Here is a 13147-nt window from a genome sequence, read left to right as displayed (position 1 = left end):
TTCAAAGGTGTAAACAAGCTGGTGTGTTATAATTTGCCCTGTACATCAGGTACACAGAGATGGAAGAATTAAGAGCTATTACCAATGTGTCAGCTGTGAGAATTACCCTTGGCCATAACAAATCTGCAAATCGTAGAATCATTCCGTTTGGAAAAGTGATAGTTTGTGATCAGTAATAGTTGTTAGGCAGAATCTGAAAGCATATGCTTAATACAGGAGAATAATCGCATGTTTTGTTTTTCCTCTTCTAGGGTATTTTTGTGGCCTGCATGACAGCCATCCTGAGGCAGATGGATGATTTCCATTACAACCATTACATCAATACTTTCAAAACCAGGCAGGACATTATTGTAAGTCAGCCTGGCTGGGGGATTAGCTCAGTCCATAGAGAATTACGCTCTGCATCTGAAAGGTCATTTCAAGTTACTGTACTCAGTTTGGAGTGATTGTTCTGCATTCATCAGCAAGGACTTATGGGCACCTAGTGCCACAGGCACTGGGGATAGACTCACAGCCCCCTGCCGGGGTGGACACAGTGGATGTTGCTGACTCAGTAGAGCTGAGAATAGCATTTGTAGCATTGAGGAAAAACACATTTAATGACTATCGGAGTCTGTGCCAGTAAAAGGTCAGGAGCTAGAAGAGTGAATAGAGATGAAAAGGAAAAGCATTTTTCATTTCTTGCTCTCACTGTATCTCTTCGTGATCCTCTTTGCTTTCATCTAATTCTTTCCCCTCCTCTAGAGTTTAATTAAATGCTTTAGTGGGCACCAATGCAAATAGTACCCTCTGTGTTAAAAACTGTGTACAGTTCATGTCCCAGAGACTTTCAGTATGAAAATACGTGAAACATTAGGGTTTGGGTTCTTTTGATGCCCTTAAAATGAACAGCTGTGTCCAGACTTTTTTCCACACTGCCCAGAACAAGTCAGAACCCACATTCACACCTCTGAGATTCAAGTCTCTGAAGCGTGACACAGCAACTGTTCTGGCCTTTTTGTCCCCATGCTCCTTGTTTTGTGACTTTAAAGTGCTGATTTAGGTACTGGCTGGGGAAGAGCCTGGCGTTGCGTTCTTCAAAACCCACCAGAAGGGCTTGTAATTCATTGTGGCTGACAAGGTGATCACTTTTCCTCTGCAGATGGGGTTGCTCGCGATCTGTTGAGCAACGTGGCCATCTACAGGACACACACATTGCTGTCGCTTCGGCGGCTGAAAGGCCACTCTCTGCGTTGTCTGTAGAGAGCACTCACCCTCTAGTTTTAGAATTGCTTTTTGTTTTACCCACGTAACTTTTGGGGAAGGAAGGAAAACCCAAATCCTGTAGATTCAGGAATTCTCCCAGCGTTCATCAAGTAGAAGAGCATAAAGGTTTTCAGTAGGGATATGCAGAAATACCGTGTTTGAGGAAGAAGGGCACTAGGAAGAGGATGTGGTAATATTGGAAAAAGGTGGGTTCAAGGCAGAACTGAGGCAAGTTTTATGTTGAGTGAGCCTCGATTCAGAGTTTTTTCTTTTTCCTGAAGAGCAGTTGGGCTGGTAGGAGTGCACTGGAACTGAAGTTCAAGGTAAGGTTAAACAGGGGCCAGAAAGCTTTCCTGAAATATAAACTTCAGATGGAAGCTCAGCCTGCAAGGTGAAGATGTCTTGGTTTACTGGAGAGTTCTGCATCTTCTGACTCAAACAGGGGACGATTTCTTTTGTATTTCTGAGAGTTGTCTATTGTTGCTTTTTAGCTGCTTGGGCACTTTCAGCCCTGGCATTGCATCATTACTTGGTTGGTTATAATTTGTATTTTCAAGGTGCCCCATGTCAAGTCCAAACCTTTCCCTCAAGCTCTGATTTAATAATGTCTAAAGGATTTTTACTGAGGCAGCACCAAATGCCCATTTCTGTCCCTGCATCGATGTCACTTGCCAATTCTTCAGAGCAAGCTGTTCAGCACAGCAGAATTTTTTTTTTTTTTTTTTTGCTGGTGATCTTTGCACGGTGGTGATTTCTCATGTGACCTTCTTTGTGTTCCTCTCATTTTTGAATGCTAATGTGCTGTCTTTGTAGAGAACAGAATCCACGTACAGGTAGCATTTCTGTCTGTAGAGACCACAATATGGAGATCAATATTCTTGATATTGCCTTCTTTTGATCATCTTGGGGTTTTTTCCCTTTTCCTTTTTTCTTACTCTAAAATGCAACCGTGTCTTGCCCAAATCTTAAGGCGCAATATAGCTTTTTTTGGAGCAGTTCAGTGTTGGTGCAAAAAGTTTCTTCTCTCTTTTCTAAACCCCATGTCTGTGACAGCATATTTCTTATCTCTGCTTAAGGATCACTCTTAAACTGGACCAGAAAAGACGTAACTAATTGGGGAAGTGCAAATACATTATCATTTCCACCCTTGTGGAAAGTACTGCAAGGGGCAGTTACACTGCCGTCATTCAGACCTTTGGAAACAAGTCCTTGAATATTGGTTTTGCTTTTTAATGCAGCTTGTGCACCAGAACTCTCTGCAATGCAGCTTAATTCAAAACAGTAAAGACAGATTTAATTAAACAGATCAACATGTTCTGTGGGAATATTTCTCCTCCTGTAATTGAATGGATGAGATGTCAGAAATAATCCAGTTATTGGAATATATCCACACAGTAAGAGATCCTTCTTAGGAGGGACAGTGTATTGATTGCTAATCAATGCAGTTGTTAGTCAAGGCAAGTGCAAGCATTTGCATTTCCCCATATTTTCAGTGGATAAAAGACTACCCTATTCATCATGATGGGTTTTTCTTCTTCCAACAGGACTTTCTGATGGAAACATTCATTATGTTTAAGGATCTGATTGGAAAAAACGTCTATGCTGCTGACTGGATGGTCATGAATATGATGCAGAGCAGGTATGTAGTTGCTGCTATTTTAAGCCTTGCTACTGCTTTGGAGCCTTTCCGGTTCTGAGGGAAGGGTGCTCACGAGCAGCCCTGCAAATCCCTGGCGTTACAGAGCCTTGTTTTTTCTTACAGGTTCAGGGTGATTTAAATTAGATTTCAGTAAATTGTAATGCCTGCGCATTTCTCTTGGCAGAAGTGGCAATCCTTCCTCTTCTGCCCAAAGGCGCGCAATCCAAACCATGCAGTCTTCGGTTCAGTCACTGATCTGTTGGGCAGGGCAGCAGAGATAGAGGAGCCTTTTTGGGTTCAGTTCTGGGGGAATCACGTGGCAAACAGAAAGCTGGAGTTGGACGTTAATGTGTGCTGGCTCTGAACTAGAACTACCTTCTGTCCCCTGCTGTGGACATGGTCTGAGTCAGTCTCGCCTGCTAAGCCTGGACAGTTTGAATGGCTTTGCCTCGCTGGTTTGTGTGGCACAGGCATCTTCAAAAGGGAGGCTGTCGCTCCACTTTGTCGTAAGGGTGCAGTGTGGAGGACATGAAGTGGCAAGTTACTCAAATGCCTCAGTGGTGAGGATAGGCTAAGCTTAAGCTGCCATCTGGAATGACACTGCACTGTCAGAGAGATTGTTTGACCCAAAAAGTGGATTGTTTCTCACGTGCCTCCAGTCAAGGTTTCTTTTGTTCGGAAACTGAGGCATGACCTTCCCTGAATGTCCCTCTGCTGTGGAAGAGGCGAAGTACCATTCCAGAGGAATACCTGTCTTGTTTGGGAACATCTGTTCTTGTCTCCTGAGCTTGCATGTAGGAGTTGTAAACCCAGAACTGCAATGTTATTTTTTCAAGAGCCACCTTTTTTTTTGATGTTTTCATCTCTTGCAGGGTTTTCCTCCGGGCGGTGAACCAATTTACCTCCGTACTCAATCGTTTCTTTCTGGATCAAGCAAACTTTGAACTCCAGGTAATAGTCCATTGTTTCTGGATTTCCTTTGTCCTGAAAGGCAGGAAGAACAAGAAAATCCCGCTGCTAACGATGCGATGTGGAGCGTGCCTGTGGAAATCGTCCACAGTTTTATAGAAAAGCAGCAGAATGCAAAGCGGCTCTGAGTTACAGAACTGGGGTTAGTGCAAGTGGCAAGCAAGCACCGTGGCTGCGGGCTGTGCACGGTCCGGCTGAGCAGCATGCTGATGATAGCCAGCTTGTTCTTGTTAAGATCACAATGCTGTCTGGTGCACCCAGCGTCACTTCCCTTTGTTGGCAAGTAGGAGCTAAAAAGAGAAATTTTGAGTTGCTGTATGCTCCTGGCTTGTGTGCTGCGGCTGAGAACACAGACTTGTCTCCTGCTTGCTGTTCCTGTGACTTCCTCGTTAACACTTCCCTGGGAGACCACAGCGTTTGGGGCTGTTGTGCTTTTCCTTTGTCTTCTCCTATTTTAGACTTGTTTCTTTTCCACAGCTCTGGAATAACTATTTCCATTTGGCAGTGGCCTTTCTCACTCATGAATCCCTCCAGCTGGAGACCTTCTCACAAGCCAAACGCAACAAAATTATCAAGAAGTGAGTGTACATTTTAAAAGTTGCCAGGCCTTTTTGCTTTTCAGAAGCCTCGTTTGCACTGCTCCAGACATACCTCTCTCAGTCTTAGAACGGGATGAACGTGCCATGGATGAGCCTGGTTAATGAGCGGTGCTAAAGGGAGGAATGGTGGCTAGGACTGGTGTCTGGTCTTTACACTGTGCTTCTCTACCTCTGGTCAGACAGGTCGCGAGTTGTTTGAGCTGAGCTTTAGCATCTTGCCAAAAGACTCTTCCCGCTGTAAAGTCTGTGCTGGAAGGTTGGCCAGGGTTCCCAGAGCAGTACTGTGTGCAATTCCTTGGCTGTTATGGGAGGTAGGGAAGTGTGAATCCTAAAAGCCCTGCAACCTTTTAGTCCCCTCTCCTTGCTTTTTCTGATTGGAAAGCAAGAGCACTTCAGAGGCATTCATCAAAAGAAGTAGTTTTTAGCAATATGGCCAAATTCACAAAGACACTGAGCAACTTCTGCATTTAGCTGCGATCAAATGCCTAGACCTCGACACAGCATTTTGTTAGGACATACGTAGTTAACTTTTGCTGTCTTCTTTCTGCAATAATACAGCTTTAAGAAGCCTGTTAACTAAATGTTCTTGCGATCTCTGAGTGTCAGCAGATAAAGCCGTAGGGAAGAACACCAAAAAGAACAAAATTCTGGGTAGGAGTTAGATGAAGCAGCAGGGCTGCAGCTTTTTTCTGCTCGTAGTGAGCCTGCTGTCCTCTGTCGTAATGGCTCATGGCCGTTTTCCTCTGTGCATTGAGCGCTAGTGCTGGGCAGGGTCAGGAAGGAAAAAAAAAAGATGAACATCTAACCAAAGGGAAGTGATGTTGAGGGGCTTCCTGGTAGACCTTTAGTAGGGAAGATAGTCTGTGAGACCCCTCGGTATAGGGCCAGTATATTAGGGTTTGTGCGTGGTGGTGTTTTAAGGAGAGGGTTAAAGATTTTGTGGCTTTGCCATTAAATTTCTTCAGGAACTTCATGAATGTAACTTCCATACATAGACATTTTCATCTTTTTATTTTTCTAATACTTTATTCTAGGTATGGGGATATGAGGAAAGAAATCGGCTTCAAAATCAGGGATATGTGGTATAACCTGGGTGAGTTCCAGCTGAAGAATTATCTGTATTCAAACTCTCAAGCTGGGTTTGAAGTCTTTTATTTCTTTATAAAAGCTGCAGGTGTTTAGTATGTGGAATTGCACTTAAGTTTGGCTGTTTCAGAGCACAAAACCTCTTTTCCTGTTTCTGTGAATAGCTGCAAAAGCTGATCTTTTCTCACATCAGCTGCTGAGACAATTTCTTAGATTCCTTGTAAAGGATGTTTTGCCATATGAAGGACAAGAGTAGAATTTTTGAGAGTGCCTTTGTGATTCACAACATTGCACGCAATTCAGATCAGTTATTTCCTGGGACTGTTCCTGAATTTTGGAGCTGTAACGTGTTAATTCTACCTTAAGTAGCCATTATCCACACAAAATACACATTCTAAGCAGAATGTCTGTGTTTTATGGTCTTTACTTTATATGAATAATGTGCTTAAACATTTGGATATCCAAATCCTGCCATTAGGATGTGTCTGACTTTGACTTTCTTGCAGGTCCCCACAAAATAAAATTCATTCCAGCAATGGTAGGCCCCATCCTGGAGGTAACCCTGGTCCCGGAGCCTGAGCTACGGAAAGCCACCATTCCCATCTTCTTTGATATGATGCAGTGCGAGTTTAACTTCAGTGGGAACAGAAACTTCCATATGGTAAGGGAGCATTTAGAATAGCAATATAAATTCCCCCAAGACAGATCCTTGGCTGTCAGTATAAGTTACTCTAAAGAAAATAGCTGGACAGTCGAGCGTTAGGACTATGTCATTGCTTATGTACTGAGTGATCCCTCATTAACTTCACATTTGACACATTTGTGAATGCTGATGTCAGTGATACTGATGGAAAGGAGAACAGCGATGCAGAGGACAGGCATGATTTGCTTGAGGCTACACAAGGAAAAGGACAGAGCAGGGAACAGGACCCGGGTCTCTGAGTTCCACCTCTGTGCCAGTTTTCCCAGAAGTTACCTTTTATTGCTACTGAGAGAGCACCAGGAGGGAAGGAAAAAGAGGAGCCTTGCTTTTGCCCTGGGGTTAAGTTTTCACTGCAGTGTCTAAGGACTTACTCTTGCAGTCTTCCTCTGGGGCTGTCGGACATTAACATCTCGCCTGGCAGCCGGGGTGGGGGGACGCTGTAGTTACGCTGCAGACAGTCTTCTCCCTGGTGGTGGGTAGGAGCCATCCATCCAAAAGGCAGCCACCTTGGCATTTCAGACTCTTGTCAGATGTGACGCGTATCTCCCTGAGCACCGTCCTCCCACCAGCTTAGACCCCAGCTTCAGTGTACGTACAGGATCTTTCTTCCCTTGGGATCATCAGTCCTTGGTGTGGTTGGCCCAGGGTCTCGGGGGGTTTTGGAATCAGTAGAAGGAAGCTGGATGTGTGTGGCCTGGGTTTCCCATTCCAGTGGAGTTTATACACTAGCTACAGCTGTAACTGAGACTATGTACTCGTGTGCTTGACCTGCTTGCGCATAACAGGGCGTTTCTTTGTGGCTAGGCAGATAATCACACAGAACTTGGTTCTTGCATCATGAGAAGTTGCTTTAATTACCAGTCACAGGTGTTTATGGTTGCCAGAGTTGTGATTTGCCCTTAACTGATGGTAGTAGTCAGCGTCTTTAGGGTGAGTGAATGACCCTTCTGTAAGCTGGATGCTGGAATGCTTCTCCATCCTAGCAAAGCTGAACTGCTGATGGATAGGAAAGAATACCCCAGAGCATGCCTTTCTAGAGACTGCAGGGTAAGAGCGAGTGGGCTTGTATCAGTCTTGACATTTTGTCTTCTTACCATTTTTATTCGGCTTCAACAATGAAAGCGTCCTGTAGCTTGGCTAGTCAAACCAGTTCAGAAACGCCAGCCACAAGCATTGCTAATGTTCAGGCTACACTCTTCAGAGCCCATTTCATTTGTTTTTTTAACTTTTCAGTTTGAGAATGAGCTGATAACCAAGCTGGACCAGGAAGTAGAGGGTGGCCGAGGGGATGAACAGTACAAGATTTTGCTGGAGAAACTGTAAGTTTTATAAAGAACGTGGAGGTTCTTTCTTACAACTCTGGCTATTTTTCTAATGCAAAGAAACCCTTATTCATTACTGCAGCCAACAGGGAGAGTGCGTTGGTTGTGATCTCAATGCTGTACGCGTGTTCTTGCACCGTCAGAGTCTCTGTTCAGGAAACGTGTTTTCCTGTTGGCTGAGGGGCTGTTTGGGTACTGTACACTGAAGTTCTACTCGCCACTGCTCAGAACCGTGATCGAGTATTCCTTTCTGTCTCGCTGGGTCTCCTGCAGCCTCCTGGAGCACTGCCGGAAGCATAAATATCTGTCTACTTCTGGAGAAGAGTTTGCTGTGCTGGTCAGCAGCCTGCTAGAGAACCTGCTGGACTACAGGACCATCATGCATGATGAAAGCAAGGAGAACCGCATGAGCTGCACTGTCAACGTGCTGGTATGGAGAAGGCTGCGTTCGGATACGGGTGCTGCTTTGACCTGGCTTTTGTGGATTCTGGCTTACCCCTTTTCTAGAGGTGATAGCAGCCCCACCTTCTATTAAAGGGATGGTTGTGGGGGTATGTGCACTTAAGTAGGCACGACGACAGCAAAGATCATTGAAACATGTAAAACTGATGCTTAAGTTACTTGTCTAGGGATGATTATACAAATCTGTGGTGCTTTCCACTGTAAAAGTTTGAATTCCTTCTATTCTTGGCAGAATTTTTATAAGGAGAAGAAACGAGAGGACATTTATATCAGGTAGGTTGTTCCCTCCACAAACCTGTACAGCGTCCTGCATTTCTCTTGGTGTTCTCTACACTGATACAGGAGTCCTTCCCATCAAGTAACAACTGCTTTGTGTTTATTTAGGTATCTGTATAAACTCCGGGACCTGCACACAGACTGTGAGAACTTCACAGAGGCAGCCTACACACTCCTCCTCCATGCAGAGCTGCTCCAGGTATTACACTAAAGCCAGTTTTAGTTTCCACTGTCAGGGTGTGGGCTTTAAGTGCAAAAAGCTCAGAATAAACATTTCCCTTTTTTTAATCTGACTTTGCATTTTGTAGGTTCTAGTGGTTATTAAGGAGCTTCACAATTTTGCAAATTGCACAGCAGCTAAACAGATGAATGTACCAATTTGATACATGCTCTTGGTGAGCTGGGAGAAAATGTCCCTGTTCAGGGTCATAGTACCGTTTTTTTTCCCCCACTTCTGTGCGAACAGTGTAAGATGCATTAGTGTAAGCCATCTTAATTGTCAGCCTCTTCCTGCATTTCACGGATGATTAAAGCACAGGCGTTCAGGTAGTGTCTCTGCGTAAGACCTTAAGCTGAAATCACGCCAGTTTTGCAGGATATAATTGATCTTGTATTAACATTTAAAAGTAATTTTTCAAGATGACTTTAAAAAATGAACTAGTTCAGATGGATTCTTAAAACTGTTCCAGTTCTTCTAACTTTGCCTTCTTCCCCTCTGCCCCAGTGGTCCGAGAAGCCCTGCGTCCCCCACCTCCTGCAGAGGGACAGCTGCTACATCTACTCACAACAGGAACTCAAGGAAAAGCTCTACCAAGAAATCATCTCCTTCTTTGACAGGGGCAAAGTGAGTGTCTCTGCAGTGTTCTGGCAGTTCCCTGGTAGATGCTTGGTGAACGTTGCTGGCCAAAGCTGGTTTCAAGGGTAAAAGCGGTGGCTTTGAAAATCACTTTCAGATCTACAACTGAAAAGACCCATGTGACTATAATAATTATAGCAAAAAATGTACAGCGTGGAGTCTAAGGGAAGGTTGGCAATGCATGAAAGTACTGCCTGAATTAAAATCAGCTGAATTTTTTGTTTACCTCTTTGTGGTAATGAATGCTTTTACCGGAGTCTTTTATTTTCTTTGTGCTCTTCTTCCCTCACCTGCCTCCCTTCACCCTTATGGAGATGTGGGAAAAAGCTATTCAACTCAGCAAAGAGTTGGCTGACATGTATGAAAACAAGGTCTTTGATTACGAGGGACTCGGTAATCTCCTGGTAAGATTTTTTTTTTTTTTCTCCATTTTCAACCGGCTGTTGACTGCTTAGATTAATATTGTTGAGCAGGATAAGCTCAAAATACATTTATGTTAAAAACAAACCAACCAACATAACCCCAGTGGTTTGGAAAAGCTTAATATTAGAAAAATGTTTTCATAGGTTTTGTTAAGCATGGGGTTTTACCTTGTAATTAGCATGACAATATCGTGTGCGGATGTTTAGCATTCTCGGTGTTAATCAAGTAAGGCAGCATTTGCATGGTGTATTTTCAGGCTCCATAAATCTCACAACCTTGTTGTTTCTGTGGTAAAACTACTGTGTATGAACACTGAACTATGGAATCATCTTGGTTCTGAATTATGTTTTTTAGTGGTTGAAGATGTAACCAGATGGTCTTTATGTTCTTTCGTATGAGAATCGTCTGCCCAGTTTTATTTCTGCCAGTTCTCTGACATTTGTCACCATTTGTGTCTGCTCAGTTTCAGAACATATTTGTGTTTAATTTGGGTTGCAGTAGTTAAGGATTTCAAGTATCCTCCTGGAATCCTAAAAGCCATGGCATTGTTCTCATGTCTGCAGACCAGGAAATGAAGTTGATTCTGGCCCAGAGAAACCAAATATTTAACCAAGTAAATGGATAAGTACGAGATACTGTATCAAAAAACCAAGTGTAGGAAGTATTCTGTAGGGGAGATCTAATGGATCAGGAACCCTCGCAGGGAACGTGAGCTACAGTCTGGCAGTGTCCTTGAATGCTCCAAAGTGACAATGCTAGTGACTTTTTTTTCTTTTTCAGAAAAAAAGAGCTACTTTTTATGAGAACATTATGAAGGCAATGAGACCTCAGCCAGAGTACTTCGCTGTTGGGTACTATGGTCAGGGGTTTCCCTCTTTTCTCCGGGTAAGAATTCTTCAGCGCTCAAGTTCAGGAGTCATGGCTTTTTCAGAGCTTCCAAGAAAATGCAGATGCCAAACTCCATTTGCTTTGACTGACACTGAGAGATCTAAATCCCTCAAGTGTTTCAAAGCATTTCAGCATGTAAAAAGAGACAGTGAGAAGACCAGATTTTTTGTTACCAGCTTTAACAGTCTGTTGCAGTAGAATTTGTGAGATGATTGGTATGTTCTCACGTGGACTTGAACAGAATCTACCTTTGTATTTGGGCCCTGTACACCTCCTCAGAAATATGATTCTTGCCGTTAGAAAATGTTTAGCTTGTAAAGAATTTATCCTGTTGCTTTTCATCCTGAATCAATCTAATTTTCAGGCCATAGATCATGTCAATGCTCAGGCACGTTAAAGAGAGTCTGTCTCACGCGAAGAATTAGAATGCAAAGGTGCTTCCTGTTGGAGATCGCTGCTGAGCGTTGCTGGACCTGTGCAAGCTATAATAGGAGAATGCAGCCAAAGGGAGTCAGATGGGCAGGGTGCAGCATACTAGAAAATATTCCTGACTATTATTTAAAGTTAAGGAACATTTACATTTTCAGCCCGGAGTCTTTTGAAGTTGCTGGCCTTCAATGTAAGTCAAGAAAAGCGTCAACTTAGAACTGTGTAACTGGCTGGCATGGAAGGCTTTCAGCTCCAGGTCGTGTTTTTGCATCCATCCCGTCCAGAAACCACCCCTGCTTGGTGGCCGGTTTGGAACAGTAATTGGCCGTGGTCTGTGTTAATTCTGAAGTGCTCAGCCGCCACGGCTGGCCCTTTTGCTAATGGTAGCTGAAGAGAGTCAGGAACGGAACGGAGGTAAAACTCGTGTCTCTGTGCCTAGGGAGATCCCGCAGTTAACTCATACCATAAGTGGTCTGGCAGGGAGCATGCAGCAACCTGCATTAAAGAACGTCCTGGCACACATTCTCTTACAGTCGGTCCCCGACAGGTTTCACGTGTTGCGTGTGTGAGCTCTGAGAGGGCCTGCAAGCATACGCTTGTATGTGGAGCAGTCAGTTTTCCAGACAGATACAAAGGGCACGCAGGACCGTTGCTCTGTTCTCACTCCAGCCCGTGTTTCTTCTCTTGCGTGTTCTGGCTGTTAAGCTAGGAGACAACCCTTCCGATGAACGGGATCTCTGAGACTACTCTGCATATGTTTGGAAAGCTCTTTCTCATGGCTTTGTTTAGTGTTAATTCTCTTTTTCTTCTGCAACCACAGAATAAAATTTTTATCTACCGTGGCAAAGAATATGAGCGAAGGGAGGACTTCAACCTGAAGCTATTGACCCAGTTTCCTAGCGCTGAGAAGATGACCAGCACTGCCCCTCCAGGAGAAGAGATCAAGTCTTCTCCTAAACAGTGTATCTTTTGGTTCTAATACATTTCCTAGAATAATGCCCCTTCCTAGAATAACAGAACTGGTAATCTATAGTAAACAAGGGCCTTCCTGCTCCGGGGGTCTTTGAAGGCAAGCACTGGGCTTGGAAATAAGACTATGCAGAATTGCCATGGTGACTTAATCTGAAAAAGAGAGGCAGCTTCATATTGTCAGTTAAACGAGTTGCCGTTCAGATAAAAATGCATTGCAGGTCAGGCTGTCTTGTGCTGCCTTCTCAGGCAGGTGGTGCTGACTGCTGTAGTATGACCCAGTTTGGTATTTCTGGGTGAAAGAGGTAAAATACAGGCAGTGAAAGTGGCACGTAAGGAAAGTGGAAGTGTGTTCTCTTCTTGCCTGCAGTGAACTAGCACTGCAAGTCACTTTGTAAGAAGTGGGAAGGGATTATGTTGGTGAAAGTTGTTGGGTGAACAGCACTATTTTTTTTTTTTCTTTATGCTGGTGGAACTCCAGCCTGTGCCACAGCACACCACTGGGCTTAAGATTCTCTTTCTCTAAATCATGAGCGTGGCCAAGAGCAACCTAGCGAAGATGCTTCAGCCTCTTGTTTGTGACTTCCAGTCAACAGCAGGTGTGCTCCTGGAACTTGTGTCAGTAAAAACCAAGTTATTGGGCTTCTAGGCTGCTTCTGCAGGCCAGTGTTGTGCAGGCCAGGCGAGAGAATCTGATGGTCTGTTTTGGCCTTCAAAATCTGTGTACAAAGGCACAGCTCAAGCAGCGATACCAGATGCTTCCCTTGCAAGAAGCCTGCCAAGCACTAAATCCACATAGGAAATTAAAATTCATTCAAGACCAAACTTGGTATCAAAAAATGCCTCTTCTATTGCTGCTTTGTTTCAGCTTCTTCCTTTGCATCTGTTTGTGTTTGTTCTAATGTTTTTGGCTCAAGATGAACCTGAACTGCAAAATTTGGATCCAGATCTGAACTCTTCCAAAAGTTTGGGGGTGTTTGGTTCCGGGTCTTTGGCATAGCCCCATTATAAAGGGGAGCAGCTGCGTAGCTTGGATTTGGTACAGGTTCTTCTCGGATTTTTACAAACACCTTCGGAAAGGATGAGGAGTTTGAGTGCCCGAATCTCTGTTGTGTTAGGCAGCGTTGGTGGTTCTGTAGTTTGCTTCAATTTCATGCTTTTTTTACCTCCTTTGTCTCAGGCTCTTGGTTCCTTTTGCTTAGAATCTGTTTCCTTGCTCTTTTAGGATAAAATACTTTTGTCCTTCCTCTGGTTGTTTGGTAACAATGTGCTGGAGGTACC

At 44.0% G+C, this 13147-nt stretch overlaps 1 protein-coding gene across 1 annotated transcript in view; it reads left to right on the top strand.

Annotated features, from left to right (window-relative positions):
• The window catches only part of DOCK5 (dedicator of cytokinesis 5), a 51697-nt gene that overhangs the window by 25959 nt on the left and 12591 nt on the right, over positions 1–13147 (top strand). The window contains exons 27-40 of the mRNA XM_010133087.1: positions 252–350; positions 2790–2884; positions 3757–3835; positions 4331–4431; positions 5487–5545; positions 6045–6199; positions 7475–7560; positions 7837–7993; positions 8258–8298; positions 8410–8500; positions 9026–9145; positions 9472–9561; positions 10361–10465; positions 11718–11859. Of these exons, the coding sequence (XP_010131389.1) occupies positions 252–350; positions 2790–2884; positions 3757–3835; positions 4331–4431; positions 5487–5545; positions 6045–6199; positions 7475–7560; positions 7837–7993; positions 8258–8298; positions 8410–8500; positions 9026–9145; positions 9472–9561; positions 10361–10465; positions 11718–11859 (1420 nt within the window). The remainder of the gene's footprint in view (positions 1–251; positions 351–2789; positions 2885–3756; positions 3836–4330; positions 4432–5486; positions 5546–6044; positions 6200–7474; positions 7561–7836; positions 7994–8257; positions 8299–8409; positions 8501–9025; positions 9146–9471; positions 9562–10360; positions 10466–11717; positions 11860–13147) is intronic.

This window comes from Buceros rhinoceros, unplaced genomic scaffold (assembly GCF_000710305.1).
Source record: "Buceros rhinoceros silvestris isolate BGI_N320 unplaced genomic scaffold, ASM71030v1 scaffold20173, whole genome shotgun sequence".
Classification (NCBI taxonomy): domain Eukaryota; kingdom Metazoa; phylum Chordata; class Aves; order Bucerotiformes; family Bucerotidae; genus Buceros; species Buceros rhinoceros.
The sequence above is the reverse complement of the archived record's forward strand: the minus strand, read 5'-3'. Positions and strand labels throughout refer to the sequence as shown.